Source organism: Tachyglossus aculeatus, chromosome 9 (assembly GCF_015852505.1).
Source record: "Tachyglossus aculeatus isolate mTacAcu1 chromosome 9, mTacAcu1.pri, whole genome shotgun sequence".
NCBI lineage: Eukaryota > Metazoa > Chordata > Mammalia > Monotremata > Tachyglossidae > Tachyglossus > Tachyglossus aculeatus.
Genome location: NC_052074.1, coordinates 53,517,531 through 53,543,738, shown reverse-complemented (window position 1 = coordinate 53,543,738; position 26,208 = coordinate 53,517,531). Strand labels below are relative to the sequence as shown.

The following is a 26,208-nucleotide window of genomic DNA, read 5'->3' as shown; positions in this document are numbered from 1 at the left end:
TTGCTTATCTTTTAGAAGAAATTCACAAAATAAAAAAAAAGGATATTTGCTTGTACATTTACTAACTACTGTTGAACTTTATTTCACTGTTTTGGCTAACCCAGTCTCGGTGCTACAGATACGTAAAAGAGGAAAAATTCTTCAGAAGTGTCCTTTTTAGGACTATGGTTTCCCTTTGTCCTATCTTATGTGATTTCTGTTCTAAACCTCAGGTCTAAATTCTGAAATTGACCATAGCATCTAAGTCAAAGCAGTCCAATACTTCTAGCATAGTTTCTTTACCAGCACAAGTGCAAAGCAGAATTTGTGCATATTCTTAGAGGGGCCGTATCTTTTACTTCTGTTGTTTGTTCTCATTTGCCCAGTACAGTGTGCCCTCCACACTGTAGTTGATCAGTAAGTATTGCTGTTGGGATGAAATATTTGATCCAGGCATAGAATTCAGTCACTACAGAAGGATCTCAGAAGGACCTCTGGATGGATATTAAACACTTTGTTCATACTGAGCAAGTGAGAATCAGATCAAATATTACTTGACCATGTAAAGCAAGGGCAAGAAAGGGCAACGGAAGGGTCACTCCTTGATTGGTTTGGTTGGGAAGAAGTCCTAGGCATTGACACTAGTCATCAGGATAGCAGAATGCTGGAAGCCCCTGCTATTCTGTAGTGAATTGAGCCTGTAACTGTTTTGTGTTTCACTTTGTAATACAGCAATTTGAAACGCTGTAGGGGAAAATACGAGGGGACCTATCCAATTTTCAAGGAAGGAATATGATGGGTAATTTGGAGCAAATTCAGCATTTCTTCATTCACAATAACCAAATGCCATTAGGCTGAATAAGAAGGCAGCCAGTTTAATATGGAAGAATCAAGGGTTTTTTTTTAGCATTTCTTAATTCCCGAGAGGAATTCACTTCTGTATGCTATAAAAGTACTAGGTTTATCACCTTGAGTCCTGAGGACCCTTCATAGGTATTTGCTGATAGTATTGTTCAGGAGAATAAAAAGACCATTTATTAATGTAGAAGAAAGGCTCGATTATCATATGTTCGTGAAATATCTTGGTACCCTGAAAGAATTAATTTACCTTACAAAGACAAACCTCCACTTTTAGCCATCCAAAATGGCTCAGCTATACTATTGTCTAGAAAAGACCCATGAGAATCATGACCTTAGGATAATTGGTCCCTATGTCCTTTCTTTGGGTAATTCTCTAAACAGCTCGAGGGTGTTTCCCGAATAATTTTTTACCCTAGTGATGTGATCTTCCGAGGAAAAGGAATAGTTTTATTTTCCTCTCATTTCATTTTAATAAATTAAAAGAAAGTCTAGCAGAAATTGATATTTTTATATCCACTAGAGGTAGCTACAGGCACACTCACTCAAGCAGAATTTCTGTAGCCAAAAAATGGAGAGGAAATCAGGAGCCAGTGAGAGAGCGTAAAGTACACAGAAAATGAGGAAAGGAAAACAAAAACTTTTGAAGTGAAAAGAATTATGGGATTTGGAAGATTAAAAAAAAAGAAAAAGAGAGCTGGGACATGTAAAAATCAGTCAGAGATGCTGATCCAGGATCAGATACCTGAAATGAGAGTAAGGTGGAATCCTCAGAAGCAAAAGTGGAAGATAGAGGGAGAGGTGATTTTCCAGTGTCAAACATCCACCCTTCCTCTTTTAAATGTTTTCTCACCACCTTCATCCTTTCCTAATTAGAACAAAGGCCTTCCTGCAGAGGAAAACTCCAAAGGGCTAATTTCTTCTGATGTGGCATTTATTATTGGGAGGTTGATCCCATTCTTTTAGAGGCCCCTAATGCTTAGTGCTGCTGGAATCATAGACTCTGTCAGATTGGCTTGTGACCAGGAAAATTCACTGTGTCTTGATTATAGGTGGCTGTTAATTAAGTTAGTATATTTGTTAAAGCACGTGCTTAAGTATTGGGGTAAGGAATAAGATTATTGGAGAGACCTTATGGTTCTCTGGCCCTCAATCTTAAAGGTAGCCTGTATTGTAAGTGAATGCAAATAAGTGGGAAGAAGTTTTCATATCACATTAGCTAGCCAATAATTTGAGGGCCCCTTGAAAGGAAAGTTAAAGGAAAAAAAGGAAATTGTAGGTTCCTATTCTGCTCTTTTGTTGAGTTTGATATGATTTTCCTCAATCAGTAAGTGCCAGTCTAAGTACTCTTATAAGTGCAGATCTAACTGGTGAGGGCCGTTGTTCCTCTTGAAAAGAAAGACCTGTTTCTATCTCAATTCAAGCACTTGATGGCTCTCTTTAAATTTAGGACAATTACTGATGCTATTTATACCAGTATCCTTCATCGGTTAGTTCACTCTATCTCTGGTCATCTCTGAGGAGTTCATTACAGTATGTAAACAGAGTTCTCCTTTTTAATACTTTGTGTCTTAATTTTATGGGCTGTTCTCTTTCTGAAGGTGCTGACACTTCAAGGTGAAACAAGGTACAGAAAAACTCTAATTACCAACGATGGTACCTCCAGTGGAGTTGGCTTTCCAATAGGCATAACTGTTGACCCAGCCCATGGGTGAGTGCACATAATTCCCTGTGTTCTATATATTACATGTATTTGCAATGTTTGAATGCAACATGCTCCATAATTATGGAGTCTTTCTATTTTGTAAGCTGCATTTACAGGTTTTAGATGTTGGCTGAGGAAAAAAAGTAGGTATGATGATATATGTGTAATATGAGATGTGAGGTTTATGGCATTATGTTTATCAATAAAATCAGGCTTTAAATCAATGCCAAGAAAGGAAATAGCTTTATAGTATTGATCTCGAGGTCAAACAAGTCTTTTTCAAAATAAGTTGAAGTTCTCAATGTTGGTAAAGCAAACACTGTGCCCAGTTAGTCTTGCATAAGCTGCAAAGTAAGACCTCTTTGATAAGAGAAACCTTCTAAATGCAATTTGTAGAAGTCACCAGCTGCCAAGCGCACAAATTGAGGATGAAAATTGGCTTTGATCTGTCATATTTGCCCATTTTCTCCTTGACTACCTCCATCTTTTTCTACCCTTCCTCAGTCGTTGCACCTAGAGAACACAAACATTTGTCTACAGCAAACACTTTCCACATAGACATAGATTCTCATGGAAACCAAACAAAAAAAGGAAAGAAAGAAAGAACAAGAGTGTATTAATTTCTTGTAACACCACTGCCTGAACTTCGTTAGGTCTGCCTTGATTTCTTTTTAGCGCAAGGGCAGCAGTTCTTTTCATTGCTAGATTAAAGAGCTCAAAATGTTGCCAGTTGCCAATTCTGTGTGAAACAGGAAGCAGAAAAACCTACAGCCTATTTTAGGGGTTTCTTTCTTGGTGCTGTCTCTTGAAAACTTCAAAATAAATGGCAAGCTACTTTGAAGTTAAAGATAAGGAGTCTAGAAAGCCTTATCTTGGGAAGGACAATCACCAAATTGAGCAGCCAGGTACCATCCACTAATGAGAAGAAGTGTGGCTCGGTGGAAAGAGCACAGGCTTGGGAGTCAGAGGTCATGGGTTCTAATCCCGGCTCCGCCACTTGTCAGCTGTGTGACTTCGGGCAAGTCACTTAACGTCTCTGCGCCTCAGCTACCTCATCTGTAAAATGGGGATTAATAATAATAATAATAATAATGATAATAATAATAATAATGATGGCATTTGTTAAACACTTACTATGTTTAAAGCACTGTTCTAAGCGCTGGGGAGAATACAAGGTGATCAGGTTGTCCCACATGGGGCTCACAGTCTTAATCCCCGTTTTACAGATGAAGGAACTGAGGCACAGAGAAGTGAAGTGACTTGCCCAAAGTCACACAGCTGACAATTGGCGGAGCCGGGATTTGAACTCATGATTAAGACTGTGAGCCCCACGTGGGACAACCTGATCACCTTGTATCCCCCCGCCAGTGCTTAGAACAGTGCTATGCACATAGTAAGCACTTAACAAATGCTATTAATATTATTATTATTATTATTATTAATCTGGCTTTTGGCTGGGGTAGGGTTGGCAGCTACAGCTGCTGTGGCAGGAAACACTGTTCTGGCAGCAGCCAGTGGAGTGGAGCAGTGGTGGCGGTGGGTGAAACAACGCCACAGTACTGGTGCAGGCAGGGAAGCCACGGGGACAGGATGCACTGTGGCCAAAGCTCACTGTAAACAGGTAGCCCTAATAGCCTGAACAGTGGTGACAGAGGTAGCAGAAGTAAAAATTCACTCGGGAGGCTTCTCCCACTCAAAGGTCATTTCCTTCAAGGGCTTGGAGGTCAGGGCAAAAAGGACCATGGTTATCAAGGTCCTTAGAGAGCTTAGTGGTGACAGGAGAGGAACAGAGGGAAAACTGCCTGATAGCTGCAGCTTCCCTGCTCCTGCTGCCATTTCTGCCAGATCAGAGGCCTGAAGATCAGGGAAGTGCTGAGGCTGGGTAGGGACTTTTTGTTTGAGCCTGGTTGCCTTTCCTGCCCCTCCTCTTCCCACTTTTTTTAGTGGTATTTGTTAAGCACTTTACTACGTGCCAGGCACTGTACTAAATACTAAACACTGGAGTAAATGCAAGCTAAACAGTATGGCTCACAAAGGCTCATAGTCTTAATCCCCATTTTACAGATGAGATAGCTGAGGCCCAGAGAAGTTAAGTGATTTTCCCAAAGTGACACAATAGACAAGTGGCAGAGTCCTTCTGACTCCCAAGCCCGTGCTCTCTCCACTGGACCACACTCCTCACCCATCTCACTTTTTCCTCTCCGACTTTTGTCTTTCCTGTCTTTTATTTTCTCTCATGCCCCTTCTTTTTCTTCTGCCTCCCCTCTTTCTGACTCTTCCTCACATGCCCTGTCACACTTGGAGCACTCCCAAATAGGGTCACTTTAGTTATAATGTGCAGAATCTTTATGTCTGCAAGTAAACCAGCCACCTTCCCTCATGAAAAGAGGTGAGTGGAGAGATGGAGCTGGGGAACTAGGCAAGAGAAAGACATAGTGTCTGTGATCTCTCTGGATTGCTTGTTATTCATCTAAAAGACATTGTTCCTGATTTAGAGGCTGCAGATTTGCTTAGTAGGTTTACCAGCACGGAGTGCATGATGCTATTTACTGGTATGGAAGTGCGTTACACTTCCCTGTGTGATGGCATGATAGGCTATGAAACTAATACTGATGATGCTAGAGTATCCCTTAGGGAATGATGGGTGTCTCTCAGTTCTGAGAACCTTCTTGAATAATGATAATAATAATTGTGGTATTGTTAAGCCAACACTATGCCAAGCACTGACGTCGATAATAATTATGGTATTTGTTAAGTGCTTATTATGTGTCAAGCACTGTTCCAAGCACTGGGGTAGATAAAAGATAATCAGGTCAGGCACAGCCCCTGTCCCCCATGGGAGTCACAGTCTAAGAGGCAGAACAGGTATTTAATTCCCATTTTATGGTTAAGGAAACTGAGGCACTGAGATTTTAGTGACTTTCCCAAGGTCACCTAGCAGACAAAGTGTTGGAGCCAGGATTAGATACTCAGGTTCTCGGACTCCCTAGCCCTTGCTTTTGCCACTAGGCCACACTACTTAATTGCTAGTGGTAGTGGTAGTGATTTGTGCAGTGCCACTTGCCCTCTCTCATTCCTGCCAGTTGTATTTTGGCTGATTAAAAGGTGTTAATACAGGCAAATTTCAGTTGTGGTTAAAGGCAGGACTGGCCATAAACCAACACTTAAAATGCGTAGAGTCCTAGAGGAAAGAATAAAGAAAATATCTGTTGGTAGGACTCCTGGGTTGGATGATCCATCACCATGCTGAACTCACATTCAGGATTCCCAGCCACAGAGTACATTAAAGTAAGACTTCTGGGGGTTGGTGACATCATTTCGGTGTGGCGCTAAGGACAGATCCAGAGTATCTTCTCTGGAAAGGTGCAGAAAGTGCACCTTACCCCTCATTCCACTGAATAATTGCCTCATGACATCTAATCAGTTCAGTGGAAAGAGCCCATGCTTGGGAATCATAGGTTGTGGGTTCTAATCCTTACTCCACCACTTGTCAGCTGTGTGACTTTGGGCAAGTCACTTCACTTCTCAGTGCCTCAGTTCCTTCATCTGTAAAATGGGGATGAAGACTGTGAGCCCCACGTGGGACAACCTGATAATAATGATGGCATTTATAAAGCGCTTACTATGTGCAAAGCATTGTTCTAAACACTGGGATCACTTGTATCCCCCCAGCGCTTAGAACAGTGCTTAGTCTTCTAGACTGTGAGCCCCTTGTTGGGTAGGAACTGTCTCTGTGTGTTACTGATTTGTATTTCCCAAGCACTTAGTACAGTGCTCTGCACATAGTAAGCGCTCAATAAATACGATTGAATGAGTGAATCAGTTTACATGTCCCACGCAGAGCTAGTTAATTCAGGAAAGCTCTGCAACCCTACCGAGTGTCTCCTTCCTCAGTGCTAATTTTGTAAAGTTTTTGAGATAAATATATCACACATTTGAAGTAGTAAAATAGCTTCCTACCTTGTGTTCCCTCTTGGGTTTTTTCAAAAAGGAATGGAGAAGGGAGAAGCAAGTCTTGTGAAACAATAATGAATGAGAGCCCAGCCTGGGGGTTAGTTAGTAGACTTTTTTTTGCCCCCCCTCTCAACTTAGGCTATCTATCTGGAATCCTCACCTGAGGAATAATTCTTTGAAGTAGGAATGGAATGTTCATTTATGCAGGTATCTCATCTCTGAATGGTTTCAAATAACCTTCTTCATATCATGTCTTCCTCCCACTCACCTGTTTCAGGAAGTACAAGTTGGTACATTTTCTACTCTTCCACCACTGGCAAAAATCTTGGTCTTAGTACTCAGGGGTCTTATTCAAGAACTTGTAGCTCTGGTAATCAAGAAAGGGATCAATGTTAATGAATTATTTTTGAAGTTTGTTTTGAAGCATTTGCTAAACGCAATTAAAGACCATCTTTAAAAGTAAAGGACAACACTCTCTCTCTCTTCCCTTTCCCTCTCTCCCCCCACCTTCTCTCTTTCTATCTATAAACAAGACTGAACAATAACAAAATGAAAACCTAATTTTCTTTCCCCTTTTCAGTGTGTATCATGTTATCTTATGTTGTAGGAAGCTCTATTGGACAGATCATGGAACTGATAGTGGGGTACCAGCCAAGATTGCTAGCGCTAATATGGATGGCTCTAATACAGTGACTCTCTTCACTGGTAACCTTGATCACCTAGAATTCATTACCATTGACATCAGGGAGCAAAAGCTGTACTGGGCAGTCACCAGCACTGGAGTGGTATGGATGTATTTTGGTCTTTATTAGTCATGTAACTGCTGTAGTTGATATTCTTGCTTTGCACTGAATTTTTTAAAATGCTCATTATTCTTGGGATTGAGAATATAAGGTATCTTTTGAGCCAAGTAAAGACTGGTGAGAAACTCTTGGAAAAAAGTCAGAAATATTGGAATTGATTGAGGTCTAACAGTCTTCTACTATATACAAAGGAGGGTAACCATCTCCACTGAAGATAGGGCAGAAATGAATAACCTTAAGTGGCAGGAGGAATTACAGATAAGGAAGGTTAGAGATAAGAAAGAATTTTCTGAATAGAAAGGTGGTAAAAAGGTTGGAATGGGTTATCACTGGAACTTTCAGAACCTCCTTCCCTGGAGAGCTTTAAGAAAAAAAACTAAACAGATGACCGTCTACTTGAGAAGGTTCAATTTTGGTCTCATGTAAGATCAGGGATGGGTAGAAAAATAAGTAAATTAATTCTTACAATAAATCTCTGAGATTTCGTCAGTGCTTTTTAAGCAGTCGTAATTTGAAGCCCAGTGCTTACCCCAGTCAGATGGGCAGTTGGGGAAAACAAAGTGAGAGTAAAATTTGACTGTCAATTCTGTGTCCTAAAATTGACCAGTGATGTAAAAAGGAAATGTGAATAATACGGTAATAGGGACAGAGACTTCAAGGTATCATTTAGTCTGCTCTCCTACCTTTAGGCTTAAATTTCCTCTAAACCACCCCAGATGAGAATCTGTCTGTGTTTTTTCAAGACATCGGGAAGAGAGATTAGCAAATCTGTCTTTTTTCAAGGTACTTGGGAAAGAAGTTTCCATAATCTTTGTTGGTGACTCATTCCAGACTTTATCAGCCTTCACCTTCAGGAAATTCTTATTTTATCTCAACTAAATTCCTCTTGCCCATTGCAAGCCCTATTCCTCTACTTCTGACCGTAGTGGAGCCTGAGACCAGCTGGTTAACATCCTCAGTGTATCCATCCTTCATGCATTTGAACTCTGTTGAGGCATCCCTCAACAACCTTCTATCTGCCAACGGAAAAAAACTCATTCTTTTGACTTTTCTTTAATTACCTTTGTCTTTTTTCTCTGAATTCTTTCCAAGATTTCCCATCTTCGTATATTATAGAGCTTCAAAATGACCCTGTGCTTGAGTAAGAAAGAGTTTAATCAAGATGGAGGACAATGTGGGGTTTACTTTACAATTCCTACGTGTCCTGTTCCTTGTTTAATGACTAGTTTTTAGACTTGCTTTTTGGACAGTGATGTTGATTTGCTGATTCATATTCAGCTTGCAGTCAACCATTGATTCTAAGACTTTTTGTTACTGTCAGTGTGCAAAGCCAGCCACTCTCCTATCTTGTACTGTTTTTTCTCCCTTTAACTATGATACCATTTATTTCCCTCAAATGAATTTCGTTCTTATGACTTTTGACCTGAACATGCAAGCACTAATGAAGTTTCATCTTCTCTTAGATTGAAAGAGGAAATGTGGATGGTACAAATCGCGTGATCCTAGTTTTCCATCTTTCTCACCCTTGGGGAATTGCCGTTCACGAGTCCTTCCTCTATTACACGGATAGAGATTACGAGGTTATTGAACGAGTTGATAAATCCAGTGGGGCAAACAAAGTTGCCCTGAGAGACAATGTTCCAAATCTGAAGTGCTTGCGTGTTTACTCCCGAGACAGTAAGTATTTACCACAATAAAAATGGATAGATTGACAGGATCGAAACAGATCTTGCCTAAAAACATTAGGGGAAAAGAGCCCTCTGTGTATTTCCCACTTTTGAACTTGGTTGAAGAGTCACCTCCTAGATGGGTAGATCTGGGGCAAATGAGGTTCTCGAGGATCCCGGCTATTTTGCTCCATGTCTGCACTTTGTCTACTCCCTTGGTGAGGAGTTCTGAAACATTCCAGCATCTGCTTTATCAGTGTGCTCCTAGAACTGGTTTACTAGCTGTGGCTGGGCCTAGAGCCTGGGGGAAGTGGAGCTGGAAGATGAAATTCAGTTTTATATTTTGGATTTTGGCATCTCTTTAATCTGGCCTTCTAATGTTTGTCTGAATTTGCATCATTTCTACTTGACATCTCTGAAATACGGGCTTGTTTGATAGATGCCAAGTAGAAATGATGCAAATAAGGATGTTTTTGATCACTAATTATCTGAAAATTCCTGGTATGATTAACCAAGATACTGGAATTGTTTTCCAGGCTTTCACTGTGTATTAGCATTGGATTCATTTTCTTGAACAATTCCAATCTATTTATTTTGTTTAGGTTTTTAAAAACATATGTATATATTTATTTTCATTGCTTGGAGGAATGACTGCATTTAAAGGAAGAAATACCAATCGGGTTCCCTTCCAGTGAGAAAGGGGAAAATCATCTTTGTACTTATCTGAAACTGCCTCTAAGTTTTCCAGTGTGCTTTCCCTATTGTTGTCTCCAATTTGCATGTCAAAATGTTTAGTAATAGCAGTTCCATCGCAGCAGAATTCCATGCAGTTCAAAGCTAGTGAGCTAAACCTTTGTTGAATTCTCTTGGGTAATCTAATTTGATGGTAACCACCTGTAGCATTTCCTTTCTTTAGTTCTCTGATTAATTAGTACTGCTGAACTATTGAGCTTCATCTTTGAAAAACATGAGGTGAAAAGCAGAGTTAAAGACTGATATTGCTTCCTTCGCAGGTTCCGCTGGCTCCTCAAATGGCTGCAGTAACAACCTGGGTGCCTGTCAGCAGATCTGTCTGCCTGTTCCTGCAGGGCTGTTTTCCTGCGCCTGTGCTACTGGCTTTCAACTCAATCCTGATAACCGAACCTGCTCCCCGTACAATTCTTTCATAGTTGTGTCAATGTTGTCTGCAATCAAAGGCTTTAGCCTCGAGACATCCGATCACTCTGAGGCCATGGTCCCCATGGCAGGCAGAGGTATGTGAATGCTCCATGGTTTGACAGACTTTGCTCACATTGTAAATTTTCTGTTGGGATTGAGAGATGGCGATTAGAATTTGTGCCTGGGTCTTCTGCTTCTATTGTGTATTCCTTATAGTAGATGCTCAATAAATGCTGTTGATGAGGGTGATTCTGATTCTCTCTGGCTGGAATGTACTGGATAATTTTCAACTCCTTTCTTCCCTTTGCGTGGTAAATCTGATTGCAAAATATTCTAGAAGCAAAGTATTCCCTCAACTGGGAGTTAGGAAGGCTGATTTCTCTCCTCAGTTTTGTCATCGAAAGAACAGATATAAAAGTCAACGTCCTCATGGATCATTGTAAAGAGAAAGAGGAGCAGCTGACATTTCCTCTCATTTTATAACAGTGTTCTGGAAATTATTTTGAGTAACATCTGAAAGGTAGTTGAAGACTCTTGACAAGAGACATAAATACAAGGATAGGTTACATTTAAGGCAGAATGGTTATTCCTGTAAGCTCTTCTTCCAGAGTGGGTTCAGAGTGTTGACCAGTCTTTAAACTCCAAAGAGGTGAGATGAATACCCTGTGACTGCCAATTACTCCGAGATTCTATTGTGTGACCCACCCCAGGAAATCCAAGCTGGAGATAGCTTCCCCACTTGTAGCCACCTTGAGGAGCTGAAATGGTTTGGGACCATCTAAGATTATGATAGCATCCTGGGGTGCTTTAGGAATCGGCACTAAACTAGGGTCCTGTGGTAGCCTATAGAATTCCTGCTCTGCAGGAGTCCCAAATCAGAAATGATCCTGACCCTCTGAGGGGTGCCTTTACCCCCACCAGTGTTTCCAGAGGATCTCTCATTACGTTTGACCATTAGATGCAAGGACTCTTCAGCGCTGGTAACTCAGCACTGCGTTTTCTGACACGAGAGAGTTGGATGTCCCATGGAAAAACTAATAAAAAGCAATTTTGCTCTTAATTTCCAGGCCAACTACGCAGGGTTGAATTTTGCTCTAAGATGTTTGTATGCTGTACTCTGAAGTGAGATGAGGTTGCTTAGGGACACCTGAATGAAAGATTGGGTCCTCATCATAGTGCTTGGAACTATGTGGCATGAGATTACAAATAATGTGTGAATGAATTCAGCCCTTTTAGGGGGTTGATTAGGGAGAATTCATTAATAGTCAGGGTATTTATGGAAGTGGAAGGATAAACTTCATTGATTAATTGGCCCTGTTTGAGTTCAAGTTGATAGGCAATAATTTGATGTACTGCATATGCTAATTCGATATAACAGATGCATACTTCCCAAGCAGCCAGAAAAAGCAGATACATTCATGATAAAGAAATTATCTTGAAGGGTTTTCTAGGATGTTTGCCCAGAAATGTGTTTTGTTAGCAATACCCCTTTGTCTTATTAATATCCCCAACTCCTGGTTTTTATAGCCACATTTTGACTACTGGAGGAAGCAGCATGGCATAGTGGCTAGAACATGGATCTGGGAATCAGGAGGTCGTGGGTTCTAATTCAGGCTCTGCCACTTGTCTGCTGTGTGACCTTGGGCAAGTTACTTCACTTCTCTGTGCCTCAGTTACCTCATTTGTAAAATGGGGATTGAAACTGTGAGCTCCATGTGGGACAGGGACTGTGTCCAACCCAATTTGCTTGCATCCACCCCAGCGCTTCGTACAGTGCCTGGCACTCAGTAAGCACTTAACAAATACCATAATTACTGTTATTATTTTCCAGCTCTGAATGCTAATCATTACAGGAATTTTAATCCATAGGCATTAAGAGTTGAAAGGGAGAAAAGAGAAATCAAGACCTTGGGCAAGTCACTTAACCTCTCTGTGCCTAGGAGAACTAGGTATAGTCAGAGAAATATCCATTCAAATGTAATTTTAGTAGTTATCATTTTTGATTAGTTCTTGGTATATGGTACCAATGAAAATGAGAGGCTGCATGGCCTAAAGGAAAGATCATTTGTATGGAAGTCAGAAGACCTAGGTTCTAATCCAAACTCTGACACTAGCCTGCTGTGTGACCATGGGCAGCTCACTTAACCTCTCTGTGCCTCTGTTTCCTCATCTATATAAAGGGGCTAAAATATTTGCCGTCACTCCCTTTTCAATTGTGAGCTTTGTGTGGAACAGAGATTGTGCCCAATCTGTTTATCTTGCATCTTCCCAGGACACGTAGCACATATTAAGTGCTTAATAAATGCCAAAATTGTTGTTGTTATTAGTATGTTTTTATGGTATTCATTTCTTATATTTTTTTCCACTCAAAAAGTGTATAGTAATGGAATCTGATGGTGGGATTTTAACTAAGATGCCCACATTCCTTTAGGTTTTTTTACATTTTATATACAATTTATATTTTATATATTTTATAAAAGTAAGTTATGATTTTAAACAAAAAAGGGTTAAATTGATATAAAAATCTTAAAATGTTTCAGGACGAAACGCCCTCCATGTGGATGTTCACATGTCTTCTGGCTTCATTTACTGGTGTGATTTCAGCAGCACAGTGTCTTCTCTGAACGCAATTCGCCGAATCAAACCCAACGGCTCGTATTTCAGAAATGTCATTACAAATGGGATAGGACAAAATGGAGTTCGGGGCATTGCAGTCGATTGGGTGGCAGGTAGGTCAAACCACAGCATTGAGGTGGCATTTAAGACCAGTTTTTCTGTAGGTTTTGGCACCCTGGGGTTTTAATTGGGTGGCCTATGGTTTGTTCAGGCTCAGTATGCTAACATTGATTTTATCTTAGACCGTTATTAATGGACCATTTCTAATGAATGTGAGGCAGACTTTCGGATTAAGCTACACGTGTATGATTATCTTAGTGGAAGAAAATTGATGAGGTTGAGCTTTTATGATTAATAGTAATTAATGAATATGGAACTGCAGGTAGAAACATGGGAAGAAATGTTCATGTTTTGAAACCTTTCATTGCTGTGGTTGAGTTAAAATCTTATTTTAAAATAAACAATATTCACTATTAGAGACACCCGGAAAAGCTACAGTTAAATCCAGCAACAGCCATTTAAAAGGTGCTCATTTAGTCTAAAGCTCACAAGTGGATTTTCCTGAACAATTACTCCCTGTTATTAATAGATGAAAATTCTTTAATTTTCTTGTTAGTAATTTGTGGTTGTCCTAAAACTGTTGCTATTTTAAACTTACATTCTACTAATCACACTGATTTAGGAAATTAATAGAGTAGCTGTGACATTATAATTCAATTACAATTTTAATGCAGCATGTGCTATTAACACCTGGCACTTTGGCAGGCACAGAACATACCAAAATGAATTTGTGTTATGTTTCTTAAGTAATGTTTTGAGATGTGGGCTATCAAGCGTGTCCAACTTACAGTTAATTGGGACTTTACTATCCAAGGTCTGGCTCCCACATCCAAAACCCAGGATTGGATGGGTTTAAGCAAGAGTGACTGGGAAAGGCATCTTTGTGTAGTTTGGGGGAAGCACTACAGAGAAGCAGCATGGCCCAGGGGATAGAGCACAAGCCTGGGAACCAGAAGGACCTAGGTGCTAACCCTGGCTCTGACACTTGTCTGCTGTGGGACCTTAGTACAGTACCTGACACATAATAAGCACTTAAATACCATTTTTAAAAAGAGCATTCTTTGCTACTCCTAATAAAAAACTAATTTGTACAATCAATTTGTACTTCCCAAGCGCTTAGTACAGTGCTCTGCACATAGTAAGCGCTCAATAAATACGATTGATGATGAAGTACCCTCTGCTCCCATCAATAACTAGTGATCCCACTTCTATGAAGTACAAAAAGTAGTGTGAAATAATATGCATAGTGGTCTAAGGTGCCCCTGTTTCCTCATCCTCTGAAGCTACTACAGGTGACTCCTCCTAGGTGATGTCGTGAGTTTTTGGGATGTCTGTCCAAGTATAAATGGATTGTGCTCTCAGATTCCATTCCCACAGGTGACACCCGGAGGGGATGCCAGCCTAGTTGGTCGAATAGATTGTGATTTCCTTGGGATAATTTTTCCACTGGGCTTGAACTTTCCCAACAGTGCCTTCCTAGACTCTGTGGAGGTTGCTACTAAACTATGGTTACTCCAGGAGCATACAAGGACACGTTGCGGGGACTGTGCACCCCAGAGAAAAGAGGGAAGGGCCAACCTTTTTCTTGAGTCCAGAGCCCTTGGCTTCCCATTTTCAGCCCTATGGTTTGTGGCACTTCTGAATCTCCCCCAGGGACTACGGAGGTCAATCCCTACACATGCCCTATTACTGAAAGGAAAGATCTCTATCAACACTGATAGTAAACATCTCTCCAGTTGTTTCTGGTCAGACAAAAGTATTCATCAGACATTTGCATATCATGCTGGTAAGATGACAAGGATTTCCCCAAGTGAGAGAACACATCAACTGTTTTCCTTCTTGTTCTGGCTCTTCTAGGCCTTTAACCCACCTGTGCATTAACTCTGTCCTGTTTGACTTCCACAGGGAACCTTTATTTCACCAACGCTTTCTTGACTGAGACGCTGATAGAAGTTTTGCGTATCAATTCAACTTTCCGCCGTGTTCTCCTTAAAACAACTGTGGACATGCCCAGGCATATCGTGGTAGACCCCAAAAATAGATACCTTTTCTGGGCAGACTACGGTCAGAACCCAAAGATTGAGCGCTCGTTTCTGGACTGCACCAACCGAACAGTGCTTGTGTCCGAGGGCATCGTCACACCTCGTGGTCTGGCTGTGGATCACAGCAATGGCTATATTTATTGGGTTGACGATTCTTTAGACATAATTGCAAGAATCCGCCACACGGGAGGTGATACTGAAATGGTGCGCTATGGGAGCCGCTACCCAACTCCATATGGCATCACCATTTTTGAAAATACGATGATCTGGGTGGACAGGAATCTGAAGAAAATCTTCCAAGCCAGTAAGGAACCGGGAAACACAGAACCACCAGCCGTGATAAGGGATAACATCAACTGGCTGAGGGACGTCACCATCTTCGACAAGCGGTTTCAGCCTCGCTCTCCTTCAGAGGTCAACAACAACCCATGCCTGGAGAATTATGGTGGGTGCTCCCATCTGTGCTTTGCTTTGCCTGGACTGCAGTCCCCGAAATGTGGGTGTGCCTTTGGGACCCTGGAGAGTGATGGGAAGAGATGTGCCATTTCCACAGAAAACTTCCTCATCTTTGCTATGGAGAATTCAATTCGAAGCCTGTATTTGGATCCTCAAAACCACAGCCCGCCATTTCCCACCGTGAACGTGGCCAGGACAGCAGTCGCCCTGGACTTTGACAGCATAAACAACAGACTTTACTTCACGCAGAGCTCGGCGATGGAGAGTGGCAGAATCTCCTACGTCAGTCTGTATTTAGGAGTTAGTTCTCCAACTGTAATTGCATCAGGTACTTGCCCGCAAAATGGAATTCATTTTGAAACCGAACGTGACAGGATTGTAACCTGATGTTTATATTAGCATTTCAAAGTAGTAGCAGTAAAAGTATTTATTGAGTATCCCCCGGATGCAGTGCTCTGTACTAAGTGCATAGGAAATCACAACAGAAGCATAAAACTTACTCCCTGTCCACAGGAGGTAACACTCTTATGGGGTAGACAGGCATGGAAACCTATGAAGAAAGATCATCAGGATAGGATAGGAGTCTGGAGGGTTTAAAGAGGGCAAGAAACACTAACTGTGTGTGTGTGTGTGTGTGTGATTGTTTGCAGATGTGGGGACTCCCGATGGCATTGCATTTGACTGGATCAACAACAGAGTTTACTACAGTGACTACCAAAACCAGACTATCAGCTCTATGGCGGTGGATGGATCCAACCGCACTGTGGTAGCCCGTGTCCCCCGCCCAAGAGCGATCGTGCTGGATCCTTGCCGTGGGTATGGCTTGCTCTCTCCACATTATGTCTCTCCCCCACCTAGGCTTTTTTTCCTCCGGTGAAGACCGAGCCACTCTCCCTTTTATAAGTAATTCACCTTTTGTACCTGAAGAGGGGTAGATATGTGTGAATGTCACTGGAAGTGAAAGCAACATTAGGTAAATATTGACGGCAATTCTCTTTATTAAGAAAATGGTTGAGAAGGAGAACAGTGGTGGTGCACCATCTCATGCCTCCTTCTGCCCTCCCCACATACCTGGTGGTGCCCACATTTGGATGGAGAAATCAATGTGCTGTGTAATGATTCAGTAAATCCTTTCCTGATTTCTTGTGGTAATGGGAAGGAATTTGTGCTTCTCTTCTGGACAAAGCCAATAAATGTTACTTTCTATGTAAAAGTGAGGGAGTGTAGTAGTCCCTGGATATAAATGATTATTGCTGGGGTGACTGAATCATTTCTCTTTTCCGGGGAATAGGTACATGTACTGGACTGACTGGAGTTCCAATGCCAAGATTGAGCGAGCCACCCTAGGGGGGAACTTCAGAATTCATATTGTAAACAGCAGCTTGGTGTGGCCAAATGGACTTACCCTGGACTATGAGGAAGATCAGCTGTACTGGGCCGATGCCAATCTGTAAGTGGCTGGGGTTTTCTTGTCGGGGGAGGGTAAGGAGTGACGGATAAAAAATATGAAATACGAGATGGTCATGAAAGTGAACACTGTTGACAGATCAACACAGAACAGTTGGTGAATGTTTAGGGTGAAGTATTTCACTTTGTCATGAGACTGAAGAATGGTGAACCAGAGGGAATTTAGATGCCGAATTGATTCTCAAATATAACTGATTGCAAATATAATTAACAATTGTACGATGCAGGCACAAGCAGTGACCATAAAACAGCAATATTGTGCTTTATTCCCACCCAGACAAATTTGTTTGGCTTCTTGACATTCATTTTGTCAACAAAGTCTTTTTCTATACTTTCATTTAGCATGTGCCTTCTAGGCACCTTATTCAAATAGCACCCTTTTCATAAACACATCTGTCTTCTTGTTTAAATTATATCTATTTCCCCTTCATAATCTTTCTGGGAGCTTCTCTTTGTGGTGTGATGCCTCTTTGAACCAAGATCTTTGTCTCAAGATCTCTTACTGTAATCATTCCAATGGAGTCAAGGAGGTTGGCATGACAAGGCTGAAAGTCATAGAGCTTTGTGCAGGCCTGGGGAGACAATAATAATAATGATGGTATTTGTTAAGTGCTTACTATGTGCGAAGCACTGTTCTAAGCGCTGACAGTGTTGTTGCCACATCACTTTGCTATGCACACTCAGGAACAGAGTGAAACCGGCCCCCAGCTCTCACTGCGGCCCCCACAAGTCCCTTGTGCCCGAGGTGGGGTTTTCCTGTGAGGTGGCACTGCCCATGGTCTGAGGAATTTCCAAGTCAGACTCCTTCCTATGGACTCTGGTCACCCTGTAACCAAAGAGTAACAATTAGGAGTCTTTTCCTTGCCAGAGAGTGCTGAGCGAAGACCTCTCCTGATCAATCAATCCATTATTCGTATACATCGAGCACTTCCTTTGTGCAGAGCACTGCACTAAGTGCTTGGGAGAGTACAGTATAACAGAGTTAGTAGGCATATTCTCTGCCCACAAAGAGGGATGATATCTGTCCTACTTTGACTATCGCATCAGCCTCCTCGCTGACCTCCCTGCCTCCTATGTCTTCCCCATTTCAGTTCACACCGCACTCTGCTGCCTGGATGACTTTTCTAAAAAAAAAATTCAGTCTATATTTCCCCACTCCTAAAGAAGCTCCAGTGGTTGCTCATCCATCTCTGTATCAAACAGAAACTCCTTAACATTGGCTTCAAAACCCTCAATCATCCTGACCCTTTGTGTCCTACCTTGCTGTTTTCTTTCTACAATCCAAAAAGCTCACTTCATTCCTCTATTGCCAACCTACCCACTACACCCCCATCTTGTCTTTCTCGCCACCAGCCACTCACCCATGCACAGGCCACTGGCCTGGATCTTCCTCCCCCTTCACACCTGACAGATCATCACTCTTTCCACCTTAAAAGCCTTATTAAAATCACAGCGTGGCTCAATGGAAAGAGCCCGGGCTTTGGAGTCAGAGGTCATGGGTTCAAATCCCGGCTCTGCCAATTATCAGTTGTGTGACTTTGGGCAAGTCACTTCACTTCTCTGTGCCTCAGTTCCCTCATCTGTAAAATGGGGATGAAGACTGTGAGCCCCCTGGTGGACAACCTGATCACCTTGTAACCTCCCCAGCGCTTAGAACAGTGCTTTGCATATAGTAAGTGCTTAATAAATGCCATTATTATTATTATTATTATTATTATCTCCTTCCCCAACAAAGCCCTCTCTTCCCCTTCTGTATTGCCCTTGCATTTGGATTTGTACCCTCTATTCACTTCACCCTCAGCCTCACAACAAGTATATATATATATATCTGTAATGTATTTTAATGTATGTCGTCCCCGTAGGACATAAGCTCCCTGTGGGCAGGGAATGTATCTGTTATATTGTACTCTCCCAAGTGCTTAGTACAGTGCTCTGCCCACAGTAAATGCAGTGAATACAATTGATTGAACAGCATGGCCTAGTGGAAAGAGCATGGGCCTGGGAATCAGAGGACCTGAAATTTAATCCTAGCTCTGCCGATTGCTTGCCGTGGGACCCTGGGCAAACCCCTTAACTTCTCTGCATCTGTTTCCTCAATTGTAAAATGGGGATTCAAAACCCGTTCTCCATTCTACTTAGACTCTGAACCCCATGTGGGACAGGGAGGGTGTCTGACCTGATTAACTTGTATCTACTTCAGTACTTAGAACAGTACTTGGCACAATAGTAAGCACTTAACAAATGCCATAAATAAATAATAATAATTTTCTTCTAGTCTGTATGCTTATATAAACACTTTACCATCCTTCATGTGTGAAGATGAGGCTACTGGCATGGTTGGGATTCCATTCAGCGAGTCAGCGGTATTTACTGAATGCTTACTGTGTGCAGAGCACTGCCCTGAGCATTTTGGAGAGTACAGTAGAGTGAATAGGTATGGTTTCTGCTCTCAGGGACCTTCCAATATTTTGAGGAAGACAGCCGTTAAAATCAGTTACCGTTAAGGGAAGCAACAGAGTATAAATAAGTGTGCATAAGTGCTGTGTGGCAAGGGCGGGGTGACCATCAAAGTGCTCATGAGGTATGAGCTTGCATGTATAGGTAGCCCAGAAGAGAAAGAGAGGAGGGAATGCATTTGAGATTTTCACAAAAGCAGTAGCTGTGCCCAGGAGTGTGACTCTTTCCAGGCATGAGATTTTTTTCTTCATTTTAGGCAGAAGATCGAACGCTGCTCCCTGACTGGCACAAACCGTGAGGTCATCGTCAGCACCGCTATTCATCCTTTTGCCCTAACCATTTATGACCAGCACATTTACTGGACCGACTGGAACACCCGGTCTGTTTACCGGGCCAACAAGTATGACGGCTCAGACCAAATGGTGATGGTCATGAATCTGCCACAGCGACCGATGGACATCCATGTGCTTGTCAAGAGCAGGCAGCGGCAATGCAGCAACCCTTGCAACCAGTTCAATGGGGGATGCAGCCATATCTGTGCCCCGGGTAAGGATAGCAATGATATTTATTAAGCACTTCCCATATGCCAAGCACTAGGGCAGGTTTGAGATGATCAGATACAGTGTCTGTCCCACAAGGTGCTCACAGTCAAAGGAGGGTTACTAATGATAGTATTTGTTGAGCTCTTACTATATGTCAAGCACGGTACTGAGCGCTGGAATAAATATGCAATCATCAGGTCCCACGTGGGGCTCATATTCTAAGTAGGAGGGGAGCAGGTATTAAGTGCCCTCTGAGGCCCAAAGAAGTGAAGTGGCTTGCCCAAGGTCATACAGCAGGCAAGTGGCAGAGCTGGGATTCAGATCTGCTGACTCTCAGTCCCCTGCTCTTTCTGCTAGGCTGTGCTTTTTCTCTCATAGTTTTATTCCCTTTTTACAGATAAGGAAATTGAGGCCTAGGGAAGGTGTCTTGTCCAAGATCACCCAGCCGGCAAGTGGTAGAGCTGGGACTAGAACGCAGGTCTTCTGACTCCTAGTCCAGAGCTCTAGGATGCATTGCACCTGAATGGGTCATAAGATCTAAACGGAACGATGTCTATGGAAACAGCTCAGCTATTGGGAAACTGGAAAAGGGATTTATCTCTAAAAAGGAAAAAGGTTGCTGCAGGACTCAGAGTATTCCCTAAGAGGATTTATAAAATCAGCCATGATATATCTTTATCTCTTTGGTTGGCATTTAGCTTCTTTTGACCTGTCTGGGGCCCCGTAGAGAACTGATATCCCTTTTCAATGAGCGTATGCCAAGAGAGGCTGCTGGTTAGGACTCGGTACAGTAGTAATAAGAGGAATCGCATTTATGTATTGACTGCCCACTTAGTGTGGTGCACTATACTGCTTACAGGCCAGGTAGTTTTAAGTTAACTTTAAAGAGGCTTCAAATGGAATATGTCAGAGCCCACAAACCCTGAAGTCACTCCTGCATGAGCTCCATATTGGGGAGTGAGTAGTAGTAGTAGTGATAGCATTTATTAAGTGTTTACTGTGTGCAGAGCACAGTTCTATGTCCTGGTATTTAGGGGCAGGAGACTGGAGACACATTGGAAGCAATGAAACACTAACCTGGTGAATTTCAAGCTGGTGCCAGAGATGAGGCTGTCTTATTTAGTGTTCCTTGATTCATGAAAGTATTCTTTAATGGATATGATTTAGTTTTTACTCCTCAACAGTGTGAATTCAAATGCTTGGTACTAGGAATTTGAGATCACTAAGAGCCTTAGCTATTTAAATCTTTTTGACAAGTGCCTGCTATTTCTCTACCATCTCTGGGTTTGGAGGGCTGGTTTTGAGTTCATAATTTAGGCTCTGTTATCCAAGTTTTCCTGAAAAATGTCATGTCTCTTGAACTAAACAGTGCCGTATTCAAATGGAGCAGGTTAGAGGGAGTCTCAGCGTAGATGCTGGCAGACGACAGATAGAAGCAGGGCTCTGGAAAAGGAGGGAGAAACTATTGCCAGTGTGAACTTGTGTTTTCTGGCCTTCCTTTCTCCAGGTCCAAATGGTGCCGAGTGTCAGTGCCCTTCGGAGGGCCGCTGGTATCTGGCTAACAATAACAAGCACTGCATTGTGGACAATGGGACTAGGTGCGAGAGCGGACAGTTCACCTGCCTCAATGGGCGCTGCATCACCGAGCGGTGGAAATGTGACAATGACAATGACTGCAATGATGGCAGTGACGAGCTGGAGAGCGTTTGTGGTAAGGAGAGAACCTCATCATTGGATCCCGCCCGTCTGGGTTTGACAACCAAACCTTTGAGAAGCAGCACGGCAGAGTGGATAGAGCAAGAGCCTGGGAGTCAGAAGGTCATGGGTTCTGATCCTGATTCTGCCACTTATCTGCTGTGTGACCTTGGGCAAGTCACTTTACTTTTCTCTGCCTGTTACCTCATCTGTAAAATGGAGATTGAGACCCTGAGCCCCATGTGGGACAGGGACTGTGTCCAACCTGATTTGCTTGTATACACCCCAGTGCTTAGAACAGTGGTTTGCACATAGTAAGTGCAAAACAAATACTATTATTATTATTATTATTATTATTCACGTCCCTGAATAGGAGGAGGAAATGACTTCCTTTGGGGACCCTGACTGCAGTTATTTGCCTGGTGGCTGCCATGGCCTAATTGATGATGATGGCATTTATTAAGCGCTTACTATGTGCAAAGCACTGTTCTAAGCGCTGGGTAGGTTACAAGGTGATCAGGTTGTCCCGCAGGGGGCTCACGGTATTAATCCCCATTTTACAGTTGAGGTAACTGAGGCACAGAGAAGTTAAATGACTTGCCCAAAGTCACACAGCTGACAATTGGCAGAGCTGGGATTTGAACCCATGACCTCTGACTCCAAAGTCCAGGCTCTTTCCACTGAGCCACGCTGCTTCTCATCACTAATGAGGCGAAGTTAAATATCCTCTCTTCCTGGGGCCGGGTACCTGCTTCTCAATCTGAGATTAAATCTCTCTTCTTATTGGATCACCTGGACTTTTGCTCCCAGGTATTGCTTTCCCAGAAGAAGGGACCTCTTCCATCTCTACAGTACATTGTGATGAAACGAATCTTTCCAGTAGAGTAGAATGAGTGGCTTTTACTGCCCAATACTGGGGCAGTGGAGAGCGACTTCTTGAAGTCCCACTTTCTTTGGTTAAGAAATAAAAAAGTGGTACAACTCATAAATCTGACTAACTTGAAATATGTGTCTTACTTTTCATGCAGTCCGTTGTGCGGCGGTCTTTGCCCTGACAGGTAAACCAAAGGGTTGAGATTTCTTTTACTCCATGTTTCCAGAAATTGGGAGAAAGTTTGAATCGAGAAGTCTCCTTTACTGTCTGTTCCCTCCCTTGTAGCTTTCCACACGTGTCAGCCAACAGCATTCACCTGTGGCAATGGGCGGTGCGTTCCTTACCACTATCGCTGCGATCACTACAACGACTGTGGAGACAACAGCGATGAGGTGGGATGCTTGTTCCGAACTTGTGACTCCAACAGAGAATTTACTTGCAATAATGGAAGGTGTATATCTCTTGAGTACGTCTGCAATGGTGTAAACAACTGTTATGATAATGGCACTTCAGATGAGAGAAATTGCCGTAAGTTCATCATAACTCCCTATTGTGCTTTAGGATTTGAATCCTTAGGTCAGACATAAGACACATCTTAGGTAGACCATGCCACTGTCAAGAAAAGGAGCAAAGTATTTGCCATGAACCTTCGTTATCTCTTTGTGCAGTTTCTTCCCTGCACTGTTGTTTTTCAAGCAGAACTAAAGCCTCAATCCGAGAATTGATGGTCAACTAAAATGAACACGTGTTATGCTCAAGACCTTTGAATTTCTGGTGTTTTGTGGTTTTATGTGCCATATTACTGTACCTTCTTGGCAATAAGTCCTAGTAAATGTGCTTCTACATTTGATTTGCTTTGAAATTAAGAATGGCAAATTAATCAGTACTTTTCATCTAGGGTGGGAATACCACTGAAGGGCTCTTCACAGCACACCAGCACACAGCACACTTACTAGGAGGCCCAAGATAAATCACTGGAGCTTTTGTTTTTCTAAGCCAGGATGAGGGTCAAGTGTTTGCTAGTTGATTTTAGATAACTCCTTTAGATAACATTGCCTTTTACTGTCAAAATTTGCGCTGCCCCAATAAGTGTTGTTTTAGTTCTCTTATTCTTCTGCTGTCAATTTTTCTGTCAGCCCCATCTGGGTCTCACATCCAGGAGGCCTCCCAGCCGAGAGAGGCCAGGACGGGGAACTTCAGGGCTTTTCATTCATTAGTACTGACAAGAGGCTCCCTTCGGGAGCAATGGATGACCCTCAGTCCGGCAACTTCAGGACAGAGGACCTACTCAAGAGGAATTGATTCTAGTGCTAGAATCACATTTACTTGTCTCTGAAATTTGCCGTGTTCCCTGCCGGGGCCCAGAATGCAACATGCAAGTAGGCAGAGGGGTGCAGCATGTTGTCAAGTGCATGTGCCGTCTTTACCCACCTTAACCAGTTACAGGTAGAACTCAGATCTTCCGATTGTCAGAGCATCATCAGTGGTATTTATTGAGCATTTCCTGTACTGTGAGCAGTGCTCTTTCTGTTACAGAGCTTGATATGTGAAGGGGCTCCAATACCTCCTGAATGGAGTCTCAAAAATTTTTTTCAAAAATTCTAGAAGATCAGTTCATCTAGTATTCGTGGTTCTGAGGAAGCAGCATGGCATAGTGGATAGAGCATGGGCCTGGGACTCAAAGGTCATGGGTTCTAATCCCCGCTCCGCCACTTGCCTGCTGTGTGGCCTTGGTCAAGTCACTTAGCTTCTCTGTGCCTCAGTTACCTCATCTGTAAAAGGAGGATGAAGGCTATGAGCCCTTTTCTGGACAGGGACTGTGTTCAACTCAATTTGCTTGTATCTACCCCAGCGCTCAGTACAGTGCCTGGCACATAGTAAGCGCCAACAAATACCAACAATGTAGCAAATGGGACTTTCATACTTTTCCCCAGAGCTCCTTGGGGCACGTACATGTAAATGTTCCATTTCGTTGTATTTCTATCCATGTAATATTTTTATTTTGAAATTGAATGGATGTCAGCTATTTCTGAAGGAAGTTTTTTGATGCTAAAAAAACAACTACTAGACTGTGACTAGACTACTAGACTTCTAGACTGTGAGCCCACTGTTGGGTAGGGACCGTCTCTATATGTTGCCAACTTGTACTTCCCAAGTGCTTAGTACAGTGCTCTGCACACAGTAAGCGCTCGATAAATACAACTGATTGATTGAGCACTTAGTACAGTGCTCTGCACACAGTAAGCGCTCAATAAATACGATTGATTGATTGATTGAACTACAGTTCATGATTTCAGTGAGACTCGACTAAAAGAGCATCCCCTAGTCGTGCTTAAACATATTTCCATCCAGTCACACAGTCTTAACAGCTCTCATCACTCACACCTTTGAAAACAGCCTTTCATGGGTCCACTTCCCCAGATTGGTCTGTTTGTGTTTGCATTTTTATTATGTGGTCGTTTAGTAGTCTGAAAATGCTCTAGCCATTTTTATTTTCGTTTTTATAGCTGATCGCACTTGCCAGTCTGGGTATACAAAATGTCAAAGCACAAATATTTGCATTCCTCGCACTTACTTGTGCGACGGAGATAATGACTGTGGAGATATGAGTGATGAAAGCCCTACTCACTGTGGTAAGTTGCAAGAATTTACCCTTTTGGAGTTTTTGCTTCCTCTTCTGTTCTCTTCAGAGTGTAAAGTACTTGGTGTTCTTTAATGAATAAAGAACTTAATAAAGATGATACCTTTAAAGGGGTACTCATAATGGTCTAAAATACAGAGTATTTTGAAGAAGGGAGGGAGGTTAAGTTCGGAAGTAAGGGTGAGCAAGAATCGTTCGGTCCTTGCCTCTTTTGGATACCTCCCCATTCACAACAGAACCAGACTTTCCTCTCCCCTTTCTGGGTGAATAATGCCTGAGAACAAAGAAGTGGTGATTGTTAGGGCCAGAATGTCTTGCTTTCACTACTGCATCCAAACTCGGCCATTGTACCCCAAATCAGTTCTGCTGCTACTAAAAGAGTTGAGGCCAGTGCCTGGGTTGGCAAAGATAAAATCTCACCTCATTGACAGCTCAATGTGGTTCTCACCACTTTTTCAAAGTTTTTTTTTTTATGCTCACTGTAGGGGGGGAATGTGTCTGTTATATTGTTGGGTTGTATTCTCCCAAGTACTTAGTACAGTGCCCTCCACGCAGTAAGCACTCAGTGAATATGGTTGATTGATGTTCGCGTAATGGAAAATTGGAGATCGTTGGAAAGTTTGAAACAGTGAGGATCGGTCCTCATTTCCTGTCTTTTCATCCCTCTAGTTTCTCTGACTTGTACTAATAGTGAGTTTCGCTGTACCTCTGGGCGCTGCATTCCTTCTTACTGGTATTGTGATCAAGGTGTGGACTGTGCTGATGGCTCCGATGAACCTTCCACTTGTGGTAAGGGAGAAACAATCTAATCTCTTGATAGGCTTAAAGGATGGGGGAAGAATTATAAGGGCTCCACCCCTCTCTCCAGAATGGATACTGACTTTGCTGATGGTTGTGGAATATTACTACCTCTTGGGGCAGTTTATTGGGTCTTTGAGAGGTGAGTTAGAGATTGTTGTTTCAGACTTTACAAATACCACTCTTATCATTGTCAGATTAATCCATTATTGAGCACCTACTTGTTGAAGAGCACTGAACTGAGCACATGGGGGATTATCATTGAGGGAAAAAAAATGTACCTGCCCTCAAGGAGTATACAATCTAACGGGATAACATCAGTTACCTCTGAATCTCTCCTGACTTATTCCAGGGCACCTGGATCTGGGGCTGCCATTAAACATTTTGCTGTCATGGAAAGAGTAGGTCTGGAAATCAGGAGGCTTGGGTTCCAAAT

The 26,208-nt window shown here is 42.4% G+C and overlaps 1 protein-coding gene across 3 annotated transcripts in view; it reads left to right on the top strand.

Moving 5' to 3' along the window:
• Positions 1-26,208, top strand: part of LRP2 (LDL receptor related protein 2) — a 176,663-nt gene that overhangs the window by 95,869 nt on the left and 54,586 nt on the right. For all 3 annotated transcript variants that reach the window (XM_038751850.1, XM_038751849.1, XM_038751848.1), the window contains exons 34-46: positions 2,439-2,548; positions 7,104-7,281; positions 8,763-8,976; positions 9,980-10,219; positions 12,665-12,853; positions 14,706-15,626; positions 15,949-16,114; positions 16,590-16,748; positions 19,479-19,768; positions 21,272-21,475; positions 22,619-22,861; positions 24,841-24,966; positions 25,644-25,763. In XM_038751850.1, coding sequence (XP_038607778.1) covers positions 2,439-2,548; positions 7,104-7,281; positions 8,763-8,976; positions 9,980-10,219; positions 12,665-12,853; positions 14,706-15,626; positions 15,949-16,114; positions 16,590-16,748; positions 19,479-19,768; positions 21,272-21,475; positions 22,619-22,861; positions 24,841-24,966; positions 25,644-25,763 — 3,160 coding nt within the window. The remainder of the gene's footprint in view (positions 1-2,438; positions 2,549-7,103; positions 7,282-8,762; positions 8,977-9,979; positions 10,220-12,664; positions 12,854-14,705; positions 15,627-15,948; positions 16,115-16,589; positions 16,749-19,478; positions 19,769-21,271; positions 21,476-22,618; positions 22,862-24,840; positions 24,967-25,643; positions 25,764-26,208) is intronic.